Source organism: Diospyros lotus, chromosome 2 (assembly GCF_014633365.1).
Source record: "Diospyros lotus cultivar Yz01 chromosome 2, ASM1463336v1, whole genome shotgun sequence".
Classification (NCBI taxonomy): Eukaryota; Viridiplantae; Streptophyta; class Magnoliopsida; order Ericales; family Ebenaceae; genus Diospyros; species Diospyros lotus.
In genome coordinates this window covers 44,778,244-44,801,470 of record NC_068339.1, presented here as the reverse complement: position 1 = coordinate 44,801,470, position 23,227 = coordinate 44,778,244, and the positions used below count along the sequence as shown (strand labels likewise).

The 23,227-nt window shown below is 38.9% G+C and overlaps 2 protein-coding genes across 3 annotated transcripts in view; both read right to left on the bottom strand.

Annotated features, from left to right (window-relative positions):
* Positions 1 to 3,284: 3,284 nt before the first annotated feature.
* Positions 3,285 to 7,511, bottom strand: LOC127794363 (protein HOTHEAD-like). Of its 2 annotated transcripts, none has more exons than XM_052325390.1 (5): positions 7,102 to 7,511; positions 6,521 to 6,896; positions 4,132 to 4,837; positions 3,468 to 4,039; positions 3,285 to 3,383 (listed from the first exon to the last, which is right to left on the bottom strand). In XM_052325390.1, the coding sequence occupies exons 1-5, from the start codon at positions 7,181 to 7,183 to the stop codon at positions 3,326 to 3,328; spliced, it is 1,794 nt and encodes a 597-aa protein (XP_052181350.1). In that variant the 5' UTR covers positions 7,184 to 7,511; the 3' UTR covers positions 3,285 to 3,325. The 2 variants fall into 2 exon arrangements, with proteins under 2 accessions (XP_052181350.1, XP_052181351.1); XM_052325391.1 differs by having other exon boundaries at positions 6,521 to 6,893; positions 7,102 to 7,505.
* A 3,279-nt stretch (positions 7,512 to 10,790) lies between these two features.
* Positions 10,791 to 23,227, bottom strand: part of LOC127794362 (protein ROOT HAIR DEFECTIVE 3-like) — a 31,048-nt gene continuing 18,611 nt past the window's right edge. Inside the window, exons 16-23 of the mRNA XM_052325388.1 lie at positions 17,436 to 17,560; positions 16,733 to 16,995; positions 16,520 to 16,616; positions 16,259 to 16,417; positions 15,607 to 15,711; positions 14,391 to 14,485; positions 14,158 to 14,254; positions 10,791 to 11,497 (exon numbers count right to left, since the gene is read on the bottom strand). Of these exons, the coding sequence (XP_052181348.1) occupies positions 11,249 to 11,497; positions 14,158 to 14,254; positions 14,391 to 14,485; positions 15,607 to 15,711; positions 16,259 to 16,417; positions 16,520 to 16,616; positions 16,733 to 16,995; positions 17,436 to 17,560 (1,190 nt within the window). The 3' untranslated portion in view covers positions 10,791 to 11,248. The remainder of the gene's footprint in view (positions 11,498 to 14,157; positions 14,255 to 14,390; positions 14,486 to 15,606; positions 15,712 to 16,258; positions 16,418 to 16,519; positions 16,617 to 16,732; positions 16,996 to 17,435; positions 17,561 to 23,227) is intronic.

Genomic DNA, 23,227 nt, shown 5'->3' with positions numbered 1-23,227 from the left:
CCTCATATGGAGACTGAATTGCCAAGTTGCACGGCTTGCCAATATGGCAAGCAAGCAAGGCTTTTCTTCAAACAATCAACCTGGAGAGCAAGTGAAAAGCTGCAACTAATCCACACAGATCTGACTGGACCTCAAAGGACTTCTACACTCAAAGGGAGTAAATATTACATTATTTTTATAGATGATTTCACCAGAATGTGCTGGATTTATTTTCTTAGGTTCAAGTCAGAGGTTGCAAGTGTGTTTTGGAGGTTCAAGGCATGGATTGAGAACCAAAGTGGTTGTAGAATTCAAGTCTTGAGATCAGATAATGGCAAAGAGTATACATCAGAACAATTCAATATTTTTTGCGAAAAGGCTGGCATTGAGCATCAATTAACTGCCCCTTACACTCCACAACAAAATGGAGTGAGTGAAAGGAAAAATAGAACAATAATGGAGATGGAAAGATGTATGCTGCATGAGAAAGGCTTACCTAAAACTTTTTGGGCGGAAGCTACAAATACTGCTGTGTTTCTATTGAATAGACTTCCCACTTAGGCTGTAAAAGGGAAGACACCATTTGAGGCTTGGTATGGATTTAAACCATCCCTACAAAATCTTAAAGTTTTTGGTTGTATTTGTTTTTCACATGTTCCTCAGGTGAAAAGGGACAAGCTTGATAGGAAGGCGGAACCAGGCATTTTCGTTGGCTACAGTGATTTCTCTAAGGCTTACAGAATCTTTCAACCTCAAACAGGGAAGATTTTGATAAGCAGAGATGTTCATTTTGTGGAGCATCAACAGTGGCACTGATAAGCAGAGATGTTCATTTTGTGGAACATCAACAGCGGCACTGGGAAACTGAAAAGAGAAATCAAAACATCAATATTCCACTAAATCATGGAGAAGAGGTTGATGAGGCACCTATTAGAGGTACCAGACCACTTTTTGACATTTATCAGAAATGTAATGTTGCTATTTTTGAGCCTGCAGGATTTGAGGAAGCTAAAAATGATCCAAAATGGACAGCTGCAATGAAGGAGAAGCTACATATGATTGAGAAGAACCAAACTTGGGAGTTGGTTGAAAGGCCTAAGAATAGGAAGATCATTGGTGTTAAATGGGTGTTTAGGACAAAACTAAATGCTGATGGCTCAGTCAACAAGCACAAAGCCAGACTTGTGGTGAAGGGTTTTGCTCAGGTGTTTGGTATTGATTTTTCAGAGACATTTGCTCCTGTTGCACGATTGGACACCATCAGAATGTTATTAGCATTAGCTGCTCAGAATAGATGGAAAGTATTTCAGCTTGATGTCAAATCAACTTTTCTCAATGGTTATTTGCACGAGGAGATTTATGTTGAACAGCCTGAAGGCTTTGTAGTGAAAGGGTATGAAAACAAAGTTTTTTTGCTCAAGAAAGCCCTATATGGCTTAAAGCAAGCTCCAAGGGCTTGGTACAGCATAATTAATGAGCACTTACTGAGCTTAGACTTTGTAAAAAGTCTAAGTGAATCTACTCTCTTTGTTAAAGTTCATAAAACTGACATAATGATTGTTTCTCTATATGTGGATGATCTCTTGGTAACAGGAAGTGGTGCTATGCTCATGGAGTAGTTCAAAAAAGAGACGATGAAGGTCTTTGAAATGACAGACTTAGGAGAAATGGCATATTTCCTTGGCATGGAGGTTAAACAAAATCAGAAAGGTGTGTTCATCTGTCAAAGGAAATATGCTAAGGAGATTTTAAAGAAGTTTCAGATGGAGGATTGCAAACCAATGAGCACTCCTATGAATCAGAAAGAAAAACTCAACAAAGAAGATGGTGCAGAGAAGATAGAAGAGGCTATTTACAGAAGCCTAATTGGGTGCCTAATGTATCTCATAGCAACAAGACTTGACATTTTGCATTCAGTGAGTGTCTTGTCAAGATTTATGCACTGTGCAAGTGAAGTGCATTTCAAAGCAGCCAAGCGTGTGCTAAGATATGTCAAAGGGACTCTTGATTATGGAATTAAGTTTTGTTATGATCAGGATTTTTATTTTCATGGTTATTCTGATAATGACTGGGTAGGGTCTGTTGATGATATGAAGAGTACCTTAGGGTACTATTTTAGTTTTGGCTCAGCTGTGTTCTCTTGGTGTTCCAAGAAGTAGGAGATTGTTGCTCAATTAACAGCTGAGGCAGAGTTCATTGCTGCCACAGCTGTTGTAAATCAAGCCCTATGGCTTAGGAAGATTTTGGTTGATTTACATATGGAGCAAAATGAGAGCACAAAGGTGTTTATTGATAATCAGGCAGCCATTGCAATCTCCAATAATCCAGTATTCCATGGGAAGACTAAACATTTTAGCATTAAGTTGTATTTTTTAAGGGAAGTGCAGAAAAATGGAGAAGTATGCTTGTTGTACTGCAAGACAGAAAATCAGCTTGCTGATATTTTTATGAAGGCACTCCCTGGAAGCAGATTTGAGTATCTAAGAAAGAAACTTGGAGTGTGCAGCTACTAAGGCAAGGAGGAGTGTTTAAATTATGCCTCCGTAGCTGTTGAAGTGGCAGATTCTGATTTGAACTGAGTCAAGGCTGCACATATTTGTTTTTTGTTTGTTTGTTCTATTTTCTTAGTGTTTGTTAATAGCAACGGCAAGATAGAATAGTCAATTAATTAGTGCCTTAGTGTGCGACATATTTTTAGCTTTTTCTGTTCTTAGTTGATCTATTTAAATAGTGAAATCATTTCAATAAAGATCTCATTTTCTTTTGCGGCCTATTCTTGCTCTCTGTAATTTCTATGTTTGCAGAATAAACTTCTACGATCTTCAATTGAATATTCCAACAGAATTGAAGTTTTACTGTTGCAAAGCTGCTAAAGTATTTTAGAGGAATATCAAAAAATTGGAAGCTCCTTTATTATTTTGCAATCTCTTAGTATATGATTAGTGTTGTGAAAGTTTTACTATCGCAAAATCACTTTTTATAGAAAGTAGTTTTAAGCAAGACGATAAACATATGAATCATGATCGATATTCTTTTTAACTATTTTATAAATAACGCATAATAAACTAAATATAATAAAATTGAGAGTATTATATGTAGTATACATACTTGGCCAACTAAAAGATAATATGTTGAGAGTTACACCTTGAGCATAAAATATGTAGCACACATTGAGAAGAAGAGATAAAATTAAGGGTAAAGAAAATTTGAAAGAGTCTATTAAGAATTGGGAAATCATTCATTTGTTGACAAGCTTTCTCTATGTGTAAACTGCTTGTAAAAATAATATATATATAAGTAAAAAACCCTATTATTAATATTCATGCTGCAATTCTCTGCATGGCCATCAAACACCAGATGATCTTCTTCCCAGCCTCTCCCTCAAGATCTTCACTCCCATGTACCTGCAAAAGACCATTCTTGGTTAGTGCAGACATTTGCAATGGGATTTGATCTAATCTAATTCAGCTGATGATCTTCCAATTTACCTGCCCATCATCATGACGGTGGCCTGCGGATTGGTGCCGGGAGATTCGCGAAACGTGGAGCCGTCAATAACTCGGAGACTCTGAACCCCAAGAACCTTGTGGTCAGGGCTCACAACCTTGCCCACGTGGCAGCCTCCGTGGTAGTGCCAAATGGTGGTGACAGTGTCTCTGCAGAACTGCTCCAAGGACTTGGTGTCATTGGTATGCTTGGGGATGAGGTTGACATTGGCCTGGACACTCATGTTGAGCAGCCTCTCCGCAGACACGGCGTCGCCGCCCTGGATGAAGTTTGCAAAGTGTTTGGAACTCACCAGCTTCTCCACGGTGCGAATCCCGTCGACGCATCGCTGCAGGTCGCGGGGATGGCCGAAGTAATTGAAGGTCACAGAAGGGTTATCGTCGACATTGGAATTGATCAGCTTCAGCTCCCCTCTTGCAACAGGCCTGGCAATCTTCTCCAAGATGAAACCCCCCCTGAATGCTTCATGTGGAAGATCACCCTTGCCTTTCCTATAGGCTGCTAGAGCCTCTTGTGTTCTTTGCTTTGGGGGGATGGTGGAGAGTTGCCCAATCTAGCAAGTAATTAAACAACATCCACCGATCATTATTCGTTGTTAACTATATATCTAGAAAATTAAAGAGGAAGGAATTAATTAGAGCTCACCTCAGCTGATAGGATTCCATGGTTGCACTTGATGCTATCCTTGGACTGGCCGAACCCGCTGCTGGCCTCAATGTACACACCCTTCTTGGTGATCCCCACAGTCTGAATTAAGGACTGCCTCACCGGTTTAGTACTGGGTATGAACACCGAGTTAAGGGGATTATCCGACATGCCTTTCCCGACGAACTTGTTCTCAAGCACGAGCGGAATGTTGAGCTTCTCCAGTTCCGGCTTAGGCCCAATGCCGCTGAGCATCATCAGCTGGGGGCTGCCAATTGCTCCGCAGGACAATATCACTTCACTCTCCCGCCTCTGTGCAAGCAATGCTCGGTGTTTCTTGCCATTTTCATCTCTGAAGATCACTCCCACTGCCCTCCGCTTCTTCCCAGCAGGCGGCGCGGTGTCAAAAACGATCTTGTGAACGGTGGCATGAACCAGAACCCGGAGGTTTTGAGGGTTGGCGGAAGCGAGCAACTCGGCGGCGGTGTGCCGGTGGCCGAGCTGGTCGAAGATGGTTCCGCCGACTTTGGTTCCGAACAAGTGATCGTAGGTGAAGCCATTGAAAGGGGAGATGCCCACTTCAAGAAGACTGTCCCTTAGGGCGGCCTGCCATGGCGCGAGATCTGGCTGGTGAACTATTTGCTTCTCTATCCATGGGTATGACTGGTTCACCAGTTTGGGATCCCACCCTGCCCTCCTTACATACCTGCAACCCCCTTATTTACATGAGCAAGCAATTCATTCGGTCGGATGGACCAATACAAGTTTTATAATAATAACATTTATGAAATTTATATGTACACATAATTAAAAAAAAAAAAATGTAACTTGATTTTCTAAATTATCCCTCCATAGTTCTGTGCAACCCTTAAACATCGCCAACCATCGTCAGCCCCTCACAGTCGCCCTCACAATCTCAATCATCGTTTTCGATCATTGCAACCGTTCTCGTGCCTTCTCCAATCATCGTGATCGACCGTCAATCTTCTCTTGTCAATAAAACCTCTTATTTCGTCTTCTCTAATCATGGTCTTCCTAATTGGCAGCTATATTGCATGAAAATGAAAACGTGAAAATAGACATTCTTTTAAAAAAAATAGGCATCAATAAGGTCTAAAACAAGAATAGAAAATGTTTCGAAAATGGAGAAATGACTCCTATGAGATATTATCGTGCAACATAGATTGGCAGTGCCTCTCATCGTCCGTCTTTTTCTTCAGTCGCAGAAACTAATCATCCATTAAACTTGTTTGTTTCCCCCGATCAATTTGACAGGTTCAAGGGTTGCAAAGGTTGAAGGGATAATTTGATAAGTACTCAATTTATATTTTTTCTTATTTATGTATATATGTAGATCTCACAAATATTATTATTATACGACAATTGGCAAGTCAGTATGAACACACTCCTTCTAAATTGATTTTACATATTGGATAAAATTACACACAATTAAACTAATTTGTATCTAATTGACAAAATTAAAAGGATTGGATAAAATTGTAAATAAAACATTTATAATAAATAATACATCATATGGTTGTTAATAGAGTAAAGAAACATTTATTGTTAAATTTTTATGTAAATTGATGGGATAATGGGTACTTGTGGATGGGAATGATAGATAAATGACACAAAAATACCCAGTGGGGTTGGGGACAAGGGGATGAAAACGGGAGAAGGGACACACTCAGTTTATACTTGAATATTTATTATCATTTTTATGGAGACTTAATAATCTTAATGTCCAACAATCATCATATATATAATTTAATGTCCAACCCAATAAAATAAATATTGCATTAAATTTGACTTAAAAAATTGAGTAGCAATTCTCAGATCGATCTAGGTAGAGGGGAGGGAAGTGAAGGACAGATGCATTTATAGCATTTAAGAAACCCACCCACAAGGCAAAAGGAAAGGAAAATGGATCAGATCACAAATATGGGCTGTGATTTTCCATGGCTGGCTGGACAGCTCATGCCTCGCAGAAGTGTATGCCCCCATTAAGAGATTAATTATGGCCCTTCATGTTTTGTTGTCCCAATACCCATTTATCAATTGTTGTTTGTGCTTCCTAAAACTAAAACTAAAACTAAAAGGACAATGACTTCTTCTAATCTCATGGACCCCCCCCAACAGATCTTCTAAGCTCTTAATTTGGTGATTGCACTTGATTGTCACTAACACTAACACTAACACTATCAAATGATAACGACAAGAAGATCATGAGTGGATGCATGCCGTCGTGATACCACTCTTATCTCTATCTATGTTGTATATATATAATAAGGTCAAAATGAAATATATATATATATATAGATGTGACAGACACCATATTTAATGCAAGGCAAATCAAGGGTAAACATTAGAGGAGGATTAAAGCAAGTACCTTGTGCTGGCTCTAGTGTAGAAGCCGGCATTGATGCTGGTGCCGCCGCCCAGGACCCTGGCCCGGGAATTGAAGACGCCGTCGGTGGAGATGAAGAGCTGAGAGGCGGAGGCCGGCGAAGTGTCCGCCAAAGAGATGTGGAAATTCTTCAACAGCGACACGTTGAGGTTGCCGAAGGGGACCCCTCCTCTCTCCAGCAACAGCACCCTGAAGTTGCGGGACAGCGTCGCAGCCAGCGGGCAGCCGGCGGTGCCTCCCCCCACCACTATGTAGTCGTAACCCTCGTCCCCGCCGCCTGATGACGTGTACGCTGGCCGGAAAGTGCTCGCCCTCCTTATGAACGGGTACTCGTCTTCCCACCTGATCCCCTTCCCTGCTAAAAATCAAGAAAAATCATGGTTGACACCGTAACATGGGATTATAGTAATCTTTGACGTCACTCTCGACGAACAAATTCATGCACATATTTGTCACTTAAAAGATTAGTTTTAAGTGTTTTGTGATCGAGTTATTGTGTATATCGATTATCGACCAAGTAATCGTGGGTTCTGATCGATTCATCAAAGAAAGAGAGTGAGGACCTTGGGAAAGAGAGAGTGAGTTGAGAAATAGGAGGAGGCAGAGGCAGAGAAACAGCTTGTACGCAGCCCAAAGCAAAGCCATTGAGAGCTAGAATAAAGCAGGTTCTGGATCGATCTCTCTCTCTTTCTTGAAGGTCTCTGCAATGAGGCTTGAGGTTGGAAGATGGCTGCCAGTGGTTGGCGTTGTTCAGTGTGTGTTGACAGTATACATTTACTCATTTATATATATACAGAGAGGGGGAGGGAGAGCTCATTATTGTGGAAACAATATTTGGCACAGATAAGAGAAGAGGAGAGATGAGGGGAAGGCTGTAATATTAATGGCGGTGATGGTGAGCACACAGAGCGGAAGAACCTCCTCTCTCTCTCTCTCTCTCTCTCTCCATGACTGCATTAAAGATGCCAACAAAGAGCACATTAATGGCGGAGTGAATTAGGCCACGGTTGGAAGATCACCGCCTGATCCCCCCTCATGATCGGATCTCGTCCGTCCATCGCTGGCGGTTGTCGATCGTTGCCCAGCTCGATCTCACCTTCTTCGCCTTCAACCAGCCAGCCAACCTCACCCTACTGGTGCTCATTGATGGCTTCCCATCGCGAGTATTTTCAATGCTTTTATGGAAGTTTACTAATAAGAGTATATATATGAATCATTTCTCCAATTGTCTTTGACCCCATTAATCTCCACTCTTCATTCTCCAAATAGTTAGTTTTTGATCCCACTAATCTCCACATTTCATACAAAGACATTTATAAGTTGTCCTTCCATTGTCATCTTCACTATCATTTGAAGCTTTTTAGAGCTGAGTGTTTAAATACCACTTCTGATATATAATTAATAGTATTTTTTTTTCTCTTATTGATGTATAAATGTCTCATTTCTTCCTATTTTTTAAGCTAAAATTATGTGGTTTAATTTAGATTTACTCCCTTTTATTGTTTTATTTAATTAATTTATTTATTAAAATTAAACAATTATATTATTAATTCTCAAATCTCCTACCATAAATTAATTTTTGTCACAAGTAGTAACTATATAAACTTTGATTTCATGAGTCGTTCTACAGGGCTCGACGAGTCTATCGAGCGACTCATAGAAAAGAGGCAAAAAAATGATTTTATCTTCACCCACTTTGTAAATTTGCAAAACAGGCCACTGCCCCCTGCTCTGTGCGTCTCCTCTGTCGTGGTTGCCGCCTCGCCCCGTCTTACTGCCGTGCCTCGTTGCCGTCGTCTCTCTATCATCACTGCTTAGCCGACAGTCGATGCAGCGATTGTCGGCGAAGGCGAGGCGAGGCAAAACTACGATGGCAGAGGGACAACGGAGGCGAGGTGAGGTGACGGCGGCGAGGCGTGGCGGTGGCCATGGCAAGGGAGACGCACAGAGCAAGGGAATTAATCCATGAGAGGGGGAGGGAGAGAGCAAGGCGTGGGGGCAAAATCGTCTTTTTGCCCTCTTTTGGTAAACTCGTCTATAAATTAGTCGGGTTTTCTAGCATTTTCCTTGATTTCGCTAAGTTTAGTTTCTCTTCTAATTTTTTATCAAATTCAATTCTGTCAACGAAAACAAAAGTATTCTACGACAATATAAACCCTCAAATCACTTATTTTTAGAGTTTAGTTCAAATTTAACATTAATGTATGCTATGAAAAATTAAAGGAGAGACTGAATTTTAACAATCGAAATTTAATAATTACAATAACAAAAATTAAAATATAGTAATTAATTTATTACTAGATGCAAATTTTATACACTAATAATAAAATTTACTCTGAAAAAAATTATATAAATATAAATAAATATATATATATGTGTGTGTGTGTGTATAGCATTGCTTAGGGTGGCCTATAGCTACAAGCAGTAGGTTGGTAATTACTGTAGGCAATCAATTTATGAAGCCTCAACTAACCACCACCATTTTTCATTCATTAATTTTAGCATCATTTTGTCTTATCAGCCTGCAAAAAACAACAATGTTGGTGCAATAATTTCATGTAATAATACATGAAAATGAAAAAAAAAAAAATTGATGTTTACTTTGCAATTCTTTTAAAAATTTTAAGTTGAATGATTACGAAAATAATTAAGCATCAATAAATGTATTTTATTTATAAATCACGCGCATTTACTATGTCTTATTTTCAAAATCAAAATAATTTTATTGATTGATAATAAATATATTATGATTTGAATATTATATTTACTCACTCGATTGATCATCGAATGTTAAAAATAATATGTAATAAATATATTTTATTTAAAAATAAAATTAATTTATTGTTACTTAGGATTACCCTTTTTATATATATATAAAAAAGGGGTTTGCTAATAAGTCATCCAAATACTTATTAAGGTACATTCAATTCAATGCAACAATAAGAAGTACATTAAGGAGTACTAATTAATTTGACATTGCCAGGACGCTGGTGAACCAGCAAAGTCAGCATTAATTTGACTAATTAATGATCTAACCAAAGGCAATTCTAAAAGATTAAAACAATAATAACAATCACAAATAAATAAATTTCCAAACTCAAACCATCTTAAATTCAGTGTTAAATGTGATATGCATAAATTTATAATAGTTTTATCTAAAATTAATAATAAACTTATTTATTATTATAAACTATTACAAATTATTATTAATTTTATATAGAACTATTATAAATTCGTGTACTATGTGAAAATTATTTATTAATTTTATTTATAAGTGTAGTAATCTTCTTAGATTTAACATTTAACTTTTAGTTTTCAAAATTTATTAGACCAATCAACCTCTTATATTTATTGCTTAAAGTGGGCTGTTGTTTTTTTTTTTTTTAAATACTATTTATACATTATTGTGTATATTTTAGGCTACACAATAATATACTAATGTCTAAAATACCCTCACCCAAGTCGATAAAACGATGATATTTATGTCATTTATGTGTTTTATGTAGTTTAAAATATACATAAATGATGTTAAAATTGTATAACTTTTTTTTTTTTTTTTGAGATTATTCTGATAAATCAACCAATCTAATAAGGCTTGACCTCTAATTAAAAATAATAAAAATAAATTAAAATTTATTATTATTATTATTATTATTTTAAAAATAGTAGTAGATTGCTTTAATATCACCTTATCCAAAAAGAACGAAACAAAGAAATATCAAGTTCTCAACATAGTTCAGGTAAGTAATGATCGATGCCTCATGATAAATATAGAATTGTGAATTTAAAGCTTTTTATGTCTTTTGGTATGAATATTTAACTGTCAAAAAATAAAAAGAAAGAAATAAAGGGTTTTGTCTGAAATAGACCTTACTAATCTTGTGCATTATTAGAAGCCATTGCTTGCCAAATAAAACAAACCCGCGTAACATCATCTCAACCATGCAGGAGGAACAAATATTAAAGACAACCTACCTCTTGGCCCTCTACTTAATACTATCATTACATTCGAGAACTACAAAACCAACCTTACTACATACGAAGCAATACATCAACTCAAACCAAGAGAGCCCCACTCCATCCCATTAAATTCCTGCTGCCAAAGGAAGTCCCCCCCCTACCCCACCCCCCCCCCAACTATAAAGTTGGGACTATTTGTTGTATGATTTTTCACACTTTTCATATCCGTATCGAGGCATAAAATGAATGAAAAAGAGTAAAGAGACTGCCAAGCAGAGTGTGTATGTCTTGGTTTTCAAGTGCAAATAGGCTTACTAATTCCAAATAATTATATCCTTTAAATACAAAGGACTTTGATGCTTCTTGTAATACAAAATCGCCGACAAATCCAAAAAGGAAAAGAACCCCCCCCCCCCCCCCCCCCCCCAAGAAAGAAGAAAAGAAGAAGACGAAGAACCCACCATAGCGTCGGTCGATGAAACTTGTTGCCCTTCCCACAGGCAAGAAATCAACCAGTCCTCACAAAACTAAAAACTAAGAAGAACCTATGGCGTGGGGTTTTCACAACAGCAACCCCAGTGCCCGACACCTGAACAAAAAGTCAATTTCCTATAAAATGTTGATCCTCACAAAGCTCACTATTAGTTGGATGAAATATATGATGCTAGAACCATCCCACGCTGAAGGAAGCACAAAGCAGCATCCCCAGCCTCATCAAACATTAAGAGAATTGGTCTTTGAACAAATGGTTTACTGTACTTTTTCGCGTATTGAGGGACTTGAGTATTCGGTCCCATTCTCCGATGAGATTACCTCAGACGAAGCACTGGAAGACAATTCACCATTACTATTTACTCCACTCTGAAAGCTCTTTGATGTTAGTGGATGGTTCCTCTGCGGTTCAGTAGTTGCAGCTTTTTGTCCCTCTTCAGCTAGTCTTCTAAGAAGGTTCATAACAGTAGGGACAAACTTGGAAGACAAGGAGAGAAGTCCGGGAAGCTGGAAGCATTCAATCAAGGATCAGCCCATGAATTCTTATTAGGGAGAAAAAAAAAACAGAAACAGTAACTTATTTCATAATGTTTTTAAAGGTGTGTTATGTAACATTAAACGCCATTTACATCCAACTGCCACCAGAGAGAATATACTATGCACCAATATTACCATCACTGCCTAACAATAATTAATTTAAAGAGCCAACATTATGTAGCCCTACTGGGAGAGAGAGAAACCAACACAATGTACAGAGGAAACATACGAAATGCCAACAGAACGTAAAGAGAGCCAAAAATTGATAATCAAGTATTTCAGATAGAAGTTTTCTTTTGAGACAAGTGATAAGTAACACAATAATAATAAGAAAATAATAAAAAGGGACCAACCACTTTGAAGCCCAACCCAATGGGCCGATCCAGACCAGCCTTGAGAGGGGGAACAGGCTTGAAGAGGATCCAACCCAAGCAGATTAGACCAATCCCACCCGCCCCCCCGGCAGGGACTACACGGCCACAGGGAGCAACAGGTCGGATGATGGAAGCGGAGCAAGGGAATGCAAGAGAGATACAGAGTGAGTGTGCACGAGAGAGAGAGAGACTGATCTAAGGTGCCGATGCCACGGTAAACCCCCTTTTTTCTCTCTTCTCCTTTTCCCTTCCCTTCTTCCCTTACCTCTGTTCTACCAAAAGGGTTGTGGTGAAAACCTAAACCACCAGTGCCAACCACCCTCATGGCACCGGCTATTGGAACTCTCCTCCTCCTTCCCGTTCCGTCTCTTTCCCGCTCTCTGTTGGTGGGAGGGCTGCGGCAAAAACCTATGAATTCCAGCCAAGTAAAACCAACCTGAAATTGACCCCAAGAACTAACTCAACCAAATATCAACTCAATTTCACCCCACTTCTATAAATCGCTCCAATTCCAACCCAATTCCATTTCTTGTTGCTCACCAAGGTAATTTCTAGACATGATATTCAAATAAGATGGTTGCTCCAATTCCAACCCAATTTAGTACAGCATTGGTCAAGACCAACCTCACTGGCTGATGTTCATAGCCTATTGGATTTGGCATGTCGTTATTAAAGTTTCATAAAGATTTCTCCAAGATAGAAGCCCCTCTAACTGTAGCTTGACACTAGAACATACATCCAATGGTACAATGCTTTTGAGGAGAGCTTTTGGACAAACTCGAGTTTTGTTTGACCTTTTCTGAAGTGCCAACTTTCCCTTCAGGGTCTGGAGATTATACATTTAATTGTGACAGAAATAAACACATAGAAATAGACTATCACTTTGTGAAACAAAAGTTGATTTCTGGAAAAATTAGTACCTCATTTGTTGGCTCTAATGACCAGCTGCTGGCTGATCTTACAAAGGCATTACAGGGCCCATGATTTGACTACATTTGTACCAAGCTAGGCACATATGATGTGTATGTGCCTGCTTGAGGGGGAGTGAGAGCTTTATAGTATTGCACATGCTTAGACTTGTACATAGTGCTTCCTAAGTGGTACCTAGTAGAATTGTATATATACCTAACACATGAATAAAATATTAAAATTTTTTCTCTCTCAAAACACAGACTTTGAAGAATATGTTATGAGCATGTATGCTGAACTCTGGGAGAAAGTAAATAGATATCTTAATGGAGCTTTCCTATGACAATAGCTATCAAACTAGTATTCAAATGGCACTTCTTGAGCCTTTGTATGATAAGGATTATAGATCTCCTATTGGATGGTTTTAGAAAGTTGATCTCTTAGGATTGGAATTAGTGTAGGACTCTATTAACAAGGTAGATAGATTAGGCACAAAACTAATGGAGGGCCAAAATAGATAAAAGGCATATGTTGATCACAAACATCAGGACTTAAAATCTGAAGTTGGTTATAGAGATGGTTGGGAATTTCGAACTCATGTAGCCAACCCTACTTAGTGGAATTAAGACTTAGGATCGTTGTTTTATTGATCATGTGTTGATCAAACCAATATGAGAGGGGATGGGTCTAGCTAAGAGGATTTCAGCTGAGGGCCATTAAGGCAACCCCCCAACAAAAAGAATTCGTAGGGGCCAGCAAGGAGAGGGAGATAAGAATGAGGAAGGGATAGAGCAAGAGATGGACAGAGCAAGGGAGGGAGGGAGGGAGGGAGAGAGAGAGAGACACACACACACACACAGATGGACTGACACCAAGATGACAGAGGAGGAAGTAGAGAAACCAGATAGGTACCACGAATCAAAGGAGCTGGCATAACAAGTAAACCCCATTTTTCTTCCTCACCCTCTTTTTTATTGCAAGGACTGTGCCAAAAGTCTGCAACTTATTGCACAACCCCATGTGGCACCAAGTATCAAAAAACCCTTCCCCTCCCAGTCAAGGTCACATTAGTCTCAATCTTCACTTTGGGCTCCTGATTCAGAATCCACTCAGGGAAATGACATCAACAATAACAATCGGTAAAGAAGTCAGATATTACTTTGAGTCTCCCATCTTCAACTGAGAGAGAGAGAGAGAGAGAGAGAGAGAAGGGGGGGGCCATGAAAAGGTCAAGCAGACATACAGTTTCTGTAATTTGTTACCTTCAATGAACTTCCTTTTAACTCCCAGCCACAACAGATCCTAACCAATAAAAGGCAGAAGGCAAGAACAGTCTATAACACTCACCATGCCATTCCGGAATTCACCAGATATGTCTAGCTGCACCCACAATGCTTTGACAAGCAGAAAACCAACAAAAATTACGCCTAGATACAAAGGGTTCCTGTCCACGAATAAATGTTTAACAGTTAAAATGCAGTTGAAATCAAAGGGAATAGTTGCTTTAAGTTGAAGATGAAAGGGAAAACCAGAAATCAAAAGCCAATAAAATTAACTCCGATATGTGGAGGAACAAGTACCTCAAAAGTGTCATAAATTCATTGAACCCAAGGACCAACAGGGCAACAATTGCCCATGGAGGTGGCAGCCAGTTATTGTTGCGCTTGTTGGCTTCCTGAAAAATGTAAAGATAAATTCCAATCACTATCGAACATCATATAAATTCAGCAATAAATTCATGGTGCAAGACAAACTACTTATGAAGAACCTATTCAAATGTATTTCATCCAAACTAGAAAGTACACAATTCTGGTCTACAGGTAGTTGTGAAGTAATGTATAATCGTCATTCTTCCCCTATGCAATTCTGTTTTACATAAACTAAAACATGCTTTTGGTGTAAATGAAGTTGTCTATTAAGAAATAATCATAATTCTTCAAGAGAGTGGATGAGTCCTTGCAAATCTTAACTATCAAAACAAAATATGCGATATTGAGGCTTAACAGCATGAAACATTTTACACAAAGCTCATGGCCAGAGACCAGGATAATAGCTAGACAGAGGAGTGAGGACAACCTGCCTTGGAGTTCTACAGATCTGTGCATATATCGACCACCGGGGGATGGAGCTCAACAGAACATGATGTTTACAGAGTTGCTTTTCTTTCTTTTCCTCAGTGTGTCACATTAATGCACATGACTACCACCACATTGATCTTACATATTCCTTATTCTACAACTACATTTCTTTCGAGTCCTAGAAGATTACTGCTTGACTTCTGTAAGCCACATGCAATTTAGAAATCTCATTCTATAAGTCTATATATGTCAGATGCTTGTCAAACCCATCCTGGTGTGTATTAGAGGAAAATTATCTCTACAATGGGATGAAAAGAAGCACATCCAATCTAGGAAGTGCCAGAATGAAATAGCTTGCAAGTACCTAAGTCACTAAAAGACATGATCAGATCATCTAACAAAATGAGAGCCTGACCTCTAAACACATCACCTTCTTACTTACTAATATTCTCACTTTACTGTATAGTAGTTCTTGCAGGTGAATACCATACCACTACACATTAAACCCATTACTTTCTTATTTATTATTCTTGACACTACTGTGTAGTATAAGTTCTTGCAGGTGAATATACACCATTTATTGTGACAGTTAAAAGAGCACTCAAAATCCAAGCTACCTTTGTTTAGAATAATTGCAAATAAGGAAAAGGGGAAGGGGCCATTGAAACAACAAAAGAAAAAAAGAAAAGACCACAAGCTCCATAGAATGAAATCATGCCTGAGCAGCAATAGCTTGAGTAACTGTGTATTCTGTCTCAGTCTTGAATTGCCTCCACAAAGATTTGCACTGGACAGGTGTGATCAATGTCTTCTGTGATGGAACCTGCTCATCAAAGAACATATAAGTACATCAATTAAACAAAATACCACCAGTAAGCAGTTCAAGTCAATAAAATAAGCTCTCAAAAAATGCAAATAACTAGTCTGGCGTTCAGATCTGCATGGGCATGCAGAGTGCAACAGTGAAAGCACAGAAACATGAAGCAGCATGAACCACTCCATATATTTTTTTTTATCATCATTACTAATACCAGATAGTAAGTACTACAATTAACTTATCAAAAAGAACAAAGAAACAATTATAAGAAGTTAAATATCCAGACGGTAGATTTTTGACGTTATAACCAAGTGATAAAAGCTATTCAGGCTTCTGTACACATGATATTTCTCACAGAATAGTCAGGGTTTAAAAGCTATAACTCTGTAAGAGTTACAAGAGAAATAGTTCACATGAGGACTAAACTAATTTATCCTGGTGAATTAATCACCCGTATTTATATCAACTAGTAAATAATAATTCCATAATTATTAAATATTTTCACAATATCAGAAGCTTAAAGTAGTGAATCTCAGCAACAACAAATGCTCACCTCTTCCCAAGTGCTTGAGGCCAAAGGATCATCTGATGTGATACTCTTGTTGGCAGCACCACTTTTGGTGTCTACCAAAGCAACAGCAAGTGTCTGCTCAATATTATCCACATCATCATCCAAACGGATTGCAGCCATAACAGAAAGCAGCTTGAGAGACTGAAAAGGAGAAATAACATTTAAACAGAACAATCCCAAATTTAAAATGAAACTGAAAATTCACACAATATAAATGAAATTGTAAGATAAAGCACATCATACTGCAGATCTAGCCGTTTTAGTAATAGCTCGAATATCTTCATTCCCAGTCCAAACACGAGGCATTGAATCAGAATCATGGCTAAACAATGTTGAAAACCTGTTGGTCAATTTAGAATCAGCATCAGTAACCAATAGGCTTAAACAACTAAATGAAACTATTGCAAGAAAGCTAAATTTCAGATCCGAACCAGAGATGCTACAAGGATGTAATACCTATCCTTCATGCGGATCAGAACTCTCCCAGCTTCTTCTTTTGCTTTATATTCAACCACTTCTCTTGCATAATTCTCCAAATTTGCAAGCATCTCATCCTTGGTTTGTTCATCCATGTCAAAAGAAGAAATTGCAACAGAAAACCCAGAGACTGCTGATTTAGTCTCACGGAGAAGAAGCTTCTTTATTGCTGGCCAGGTATCATTACCAGCTTCATCTAAAAGAGCTTCCACAGGTCCAGATAATGCCTCATTCAATTTTTTCTGCAGATGAAGTATATCAAACCTTTTTATGACAAAGATTAACTAATTAAGGACAATTCTACTCTGTTTTGGAATCCCTAAACACATGCAGCTTTTCTGTTCACATGCATAACCCGGCATACATAACCTAGAACTCGATAAATAAAAATGACTAAATTTAGTTGAAACAATTAGCAAGATGAAGGTCATATAATTAATATCCATGCTTCTTTTTCAAACCATGAATTGTCTCTACTCAACAAAACTATATCTTGGAAACTTACATTGCACGTAACTCCAAGTTAAACATTACATAATGTTTTTTATCATCCTCTTTGTTTGCCTGATTGATTCAAGAATCATGAAAAACAGAAATGCTTGTGGGATCTCAAAACTTTATCACCATAATTGAAGTCCTTGTGGACAACAAAAATCAATGCCAAGGTCATAGGCTAAATTACCTTGTAGAAGGTAGTAAATTCAGACAGCTTGGCATCACGAACTGCAACAACATGAGCATCTATATCACGCCGAAGTTTCTCCCTCACTTTAGATGGGTCCCAGTTTGCTTGTTGGATGCTGGCATCTGGCAAAATTATTTGGTCAGCATCATCCAAAATGCACTTTGTTAGGGGAATAAGATGTTCAGCTTATTAACCATTTAAACCACGATTTCCAGAACATTCAGCACCTCAAACCGTTTATATTGCTTTGAAATCTTTTTTTACCATAAGAGTCAGTTGAAAGCAACCCCAAAATCTGGTGTTGTGGAAGATGTTGAAATATATCACTAGCTCATAATTAATAACATCTAGAAAATAATTTTGTATACATTCCAAAATGAGTAAAGATCATTCTTATCAGAACATGCATAGTAAATTGAACAAGAAAACCGATAGTTTCTAAAATGTGGCCTGTCAAGTATTAGTGTTGTGAATCAAGGTTTTGATTATATGTGTGATTGGCCAATATTCTGTAGATTTAAAGCTATAATTAGGATGTGATTATATCTACATTACTGTAAATAGAAGGTTACTCAATTAGGAGATTTGTTTCCATAGTTAGGTAAGCATCCTATGTGTATATATATGTCTACCAGTTCAATGAAAATTATTGCCATATTTTTCCACATAGTATCAGAGCCTAAGAAAACCTAGGACTCTTTTTTCGAGAGTTCATTGCCGACTGCCCTTCTGTCGCTACCTACAGCCTACCACCAGCAGCCGACATTGCTGCCTAGCCTTACCTGCTACCACAACCATCACTAGCAGCCTTTACTGCTGCAATAGTACCTTATTTACCACTCTTCTCTCAGCCCTTCCCATTAACTAGAGATGTCGGCCGCCACCTGTGAAGTTAGTTCCCGTGACACAGGAGAAACACTAGCACCCTTGTTGCTTCAGCCGTTTGGAGAATTGTAGCAAATCAATCTGCCTATCAGTTGGATGGGAAGAATTATCTTAAATGGTCCCAGTTGATTTGAACCATTTTGAAAGGGAAAGGGAAGATTAGCCATATCATAGGGACTGAACCAAAGAAGGAAGATCCAACCTATGCAACATGGGATGAAGAAGATTCCATGATAATTGCATAGCTATGGAGTTCCATGGCACCCGAAATCAGTGACACCGGCATGTTTTTATCAATAGCAAAAGAGGTTTGGGAGTCTATCCAACAAACCTACTCAAAGGTTCAAGATGCAGCCCAAATCTACGAATTAAAGACCAAACTAGCTTCAGCGAGGCAAGGGAACAAAACTATCACTGAGTATGCCAATTTCCTAAGGGACTCTGGCAAGAGATGGATCACTACTGGGTCATTGAGATGAATAGTGATGATGCAGCCACCTTAAAAGCTTTCATAGACAAAGATCACACCTACGATTTCCTTGCAGATGTCAACATGGAGTACGAAAAAGTGAAGTTTCAAATCCTAGGTAAAGATGACTTACCTTCACTTAATAAAGTGATTTCGATTATTCTAGCCAAGGAAAGCAAGCGAGGTGTCATGTTGGACCCAAAACCAGTTGAGGCCTCAACAATGATGGAAAATGGAGGAAGTCATGGGTTTAAGAAGGACCAACTGAGTGGAGAGAATGGGAAAATAGTTCCCAAATCCACGGGCAGTGACAGCCATGAGAATATTTGGTGTACTTTCTACAAAAAACCAAGCATACTAGGGAGATGTGTCGGAAGCTGAATGGCAAGCCACCAAGCAAGGAATGGGGAAATAGAGGTGGACAACAACATCGGAGCCAGGGGCAAGCCAATATGGCAAGCCCACAAGTGGAAGAACAGTCCCACGAACCAAAGGAATTCTACAAGGAGGAGATTGAAAGTTTGCAATACTTCCTAAGTACTCTTGACAAACCATTCTCTTAAGATACCTACTCATTGCTACACTTAGATAAACCTTCAATTTCTCATGCTTTAAATGCCTCTGATGCATCCTTTAAAGGCTTATGGATTATTGACTTTGGAATCACTGACCATATGACTCCTTCCTCCCAAATGTTTCACTCATACTCACCCTGTTCTAGCAATCAGAAAATTGCTACAGAAGATGGTTCTTTGATCACAGTAGCTAGAATAGGAGAGATTAAAATCAGTCCTGCCTTGACTCTCAAAAATGTCCTTCATGTGTCTAAACTGTCCACCAACCTTCTCCCCATATCCAAACTATCCTATGATGTCAATTGCAAAGTGATTTTTCTCCTTTCTTGCTATTTGCAAATGTTTCACTCATACTCACCCTGTTCTAGCAATCAGAAAATTGCTACAGAAGATGGTTCTTTGATCACAGTAGCTAGAATAGGAGAGATTAAAATCAGTCCTGCCTTGACTCTCAAAAATGTCCTTCATGTGTCTAAACTGTCCACCAACCTTCTCCCCATATCCAAACTATCCTATGATGTCAATTGCAAAGTGATTTTTCTCCTTTCTTGCTATTTGTTTCAGAACAAGGACTCGGGAATGATGATTAGATATGCTAAGGAATGGAATGGCTTATACTATCTTGATAAATCTGAAAAATTACTAGTTAGCAGGTGGAACCAGCCCTTAACATGCCTTTCAGAAGCATACATACCCACTAAAGACACTATTTGGCTGCATCATTACAGGCTGGGACATCTTGCTTTTTCCAATCTTAAAATCCTATTTCCTTCTTTGTTTAAAGACCTAGATATTAGACAATTTCATTACGATGTCTGTGAGTTTGCCAAATATAAACATGTTGTTTTTCCTGTTAGTAATAACATATGTCATCTTCCTTTTGAATTAATTCATAGTGATATTTAGAGTCCATCAACCATTCAAAATGTTTATGGGGCACATTGGTTTGTTTCATTTATTGATGATTGCACAAGGGTTACATGGGTCTTTTGTCACATACTTAGGCTATAAGGCTCTTACAATAAAGGGGGATTAGCATAGCTGATGGGTGTTGTACCTAGCTATAGCATTACAATTGTACTCGGAGATTGGTAATTGTTTTTGGCGTCAATCTTTTGCTGAGGATCAGTATAAAAAGGATTGACACAGCCATTTCAAATGATTGAATAGAATTGAGTGATCTAATTTCCTGGCTCCTATTCTCTCTCTCTCTCTCGATCCTTCTCCCTCCTCAATTCTCAAATTCTCTACCCTCTCCCTCTCACTTCCCCGCCAAATTCTCTTCTCAAATAGTTGAGAATTCTCTGTCAGATCCTCGATCTGACATTCTAGTATCAGAGCAAGTTCTTGGTCGATGATCTCTCCAAGCGATAATCCACCATGGCCGACAGCACCTGAATGAAGCAAATGAAAGCACAATTGCAGCAAGTCATAGCAACGGTGGAGGAGATGCAGAGTCACATGGGATCCATGTAAGAGATGGTTGGATCAGTGGTAGATAAGAAATTGGATGTTGTAACAGAGGTTGCATGGAGATATGCGCAATCATATGCGGGAGGACATGCAGGAGCAGAGCAACATGTTACACGATCAAATGCAATAATTCATGTTCATGTTTTCCAGCCAAAATCATGTAAGAATTTCGCTTGATTTCCCCCCTAGAGACAGGCTGGAACCAATTCTCTCGAGAATTGAAACCAACAACAGGATCGTTGAATCATCAAAGTTCGAGGTTGAACCAGCCACCGTGGGTGAGAATGTGGTAGAGAGGTGACAAGAGGCACAAGTTACACCCCATCAATTTGGTTTTCCAGTACCAAAACTGGAATTACCTTTGTTTAAGGGACAGAAGCCTCGATGGTGGGTAAGGTGATGTGAGAAGTTATTTAGCATCCATCAGGTGGCCAAGAGCAAGAGAGTGGCCCTAGCATCCGCCTATCTCAACGACATTGGGGATGTGTGGTTTCAAGGATGGTCCAAGGTTAGAGATGGCTATAATTGGGATGAGTTTGTCAAGGGCTTGTGTGTGAGGTTTGGAGATCATGGCATTATGGATATAGTAGAAGAATTTAACAAGTTGAGACGGGATGGAACAATGCAGGAATATTAGCTCATATTCGAGGAGTTAAAGTCACTTACGTTGTGTTGTAACCGTTACATGACCGAGGAGTACTTTGTATCAAATTTTGTTAGTGGTTTGAGCAATGAGCTTCAGTAAACGGTGAAAATGTTGAAGCCAAAGACGGTACAAGAAAGTAGCTGAGGGGGTTTCTTTGCAAGAATTATCAATGGAGGCACTAATGAGAAATCATAGGGTGTAAAGTAAAGGAGGCAGCCATGGGCTGATGCAAATCGGAGGGAAAGTGCATGGGAAGGAATTCCTTAAAACAGGGGCAGGACTCAGATATCAAACAGCCCCATCGTCCACCCCAACCCTGCAACAAAGGGATAAGCTCATAGAACAGAGGAGACAAGCCAGTTTATGTTTTCGGTGCGGGGAAAAGTATTCCCCAGAACATCAATGTAGAAAGCAGTTACTTCTATTGGAAGGGGAAGAAGATGATGGAGATATTGAAGAAGGGGGGCTGACAGTAGTGGAAGAAATGGAAGAAAAGGATAATGAAGCAATATCCCTGCTAGCGATCAAGGGAATGACAAGTAGCAAGATAATCAAAGTAGAAGGAAGAGTGCAAGATAGCACATTGATAGTTCTGATAGCACCCACAGTTTCATTGATGAGGGAACAACTAAGAGGATGAAGTGTAAGTTGGCTAGTACACAACCACTATCAGTAACCGTGGCTAATGACAATAAGGTGGTAAGCAAATCTACTTGTGTGGGCTTTTGTTGGGAGATGCAAGGAGAGACTTTTGAAGCTGATTTAAGATTATTGAAGCTTGGAGGCTGCCACATAGTGTTGGGGGTAGATTGGATGAAGGGGGTAAGTCCGATTAGTTTTGATTTCAATAGATGAAAGTATCCCTTGAAAAAGAGGGCCAAAGGGTGGTTCTCGAAATATGGAAATGGGGACCTACAAAATGATCAAGGGAAAGAGGCTACAGCAAATGTTCAAGAGAAAATTATCCCAGGTGGCACAACTATTCTCAATTGAAGCTAAGGAAGAACTTGAGAATTATGGGGAACTAGAAGGGGAGTGTATGCCGCCCACAAATAGCCTCAAATCTCATGGCAGGTGCATGAATTGGCCCTACTTGATATACTACTAGTTGAATTTCAAGACCTCTTTGTAGAACCTAAGTCATTACCACCTAAGAGACCTTTGGACCATTTCATACCCCTCCAACCCAATGCTGAACCAGTAAACATTTGATCCTACAGATACCCTCCCAAGCTTATATCAGAGATTGAAAAACTTGTGAAAGACATGCTAAACCAATCTATTATCAAACCAAGACATAGCCCTTTTGCCTCACCCGTACTCTTGGTATAAAAGAAAAATGGTACATGGCATTTCTATGTTGATTACAAACAGCTCAATGCCATCACCATCAAGGATAAATTTCAATTCCTATCATCAAAGATTTGCTAGAAGAACTTAAAGATGCCTCGGTATTCTCCAAGTTGGACCTGAGATCAAGTTATCATCAGATCTAGATGAATCCGGTCTAAATGTGCCTTTGCACAGAAACAAGTGGAATATCTTTGGCATGTTATTTCCAGTGCTGGAGTTGGCACGGATCCCAAGAAAATAGTGGCTATAACTGTCTGGCCTAAGCCCACCAACATCAAGGCGCTACGGAGATTCTTGGAGCTCACTGGTTACTAAAGAAAATTTGTGAAGAATTATGGGTTGATTAGCAAATCCTTAACTGAACAGTTGAAGAAATATGGGTTTAAAT

Bases quoted from the DNA above. Each gene is read 5' to 3' on its own strand.
- LOC127794363 (XM_052325390.1), bottom strand. From the start codon at position 7,183: ATGGCTTTGCTTTGGGCTGCGTACAAGCTGTTTCTCTGCCTCTGCCTC. The intron at 4,040-4,131 runs GTGAGCTCTAAT...ATTACTTGCTAG, and splicing joins ATGGAATCCTATCAGCTGAG to ATTGGGCAACTCTCCACCAT. The intron at 3,384-3,467 runs GTAAATTGGAAG...GGTCTTTTGCAG, and splicing joins ACCGTCATGATGATGGGCAG to GTACATGGGAGTGAAGATCT.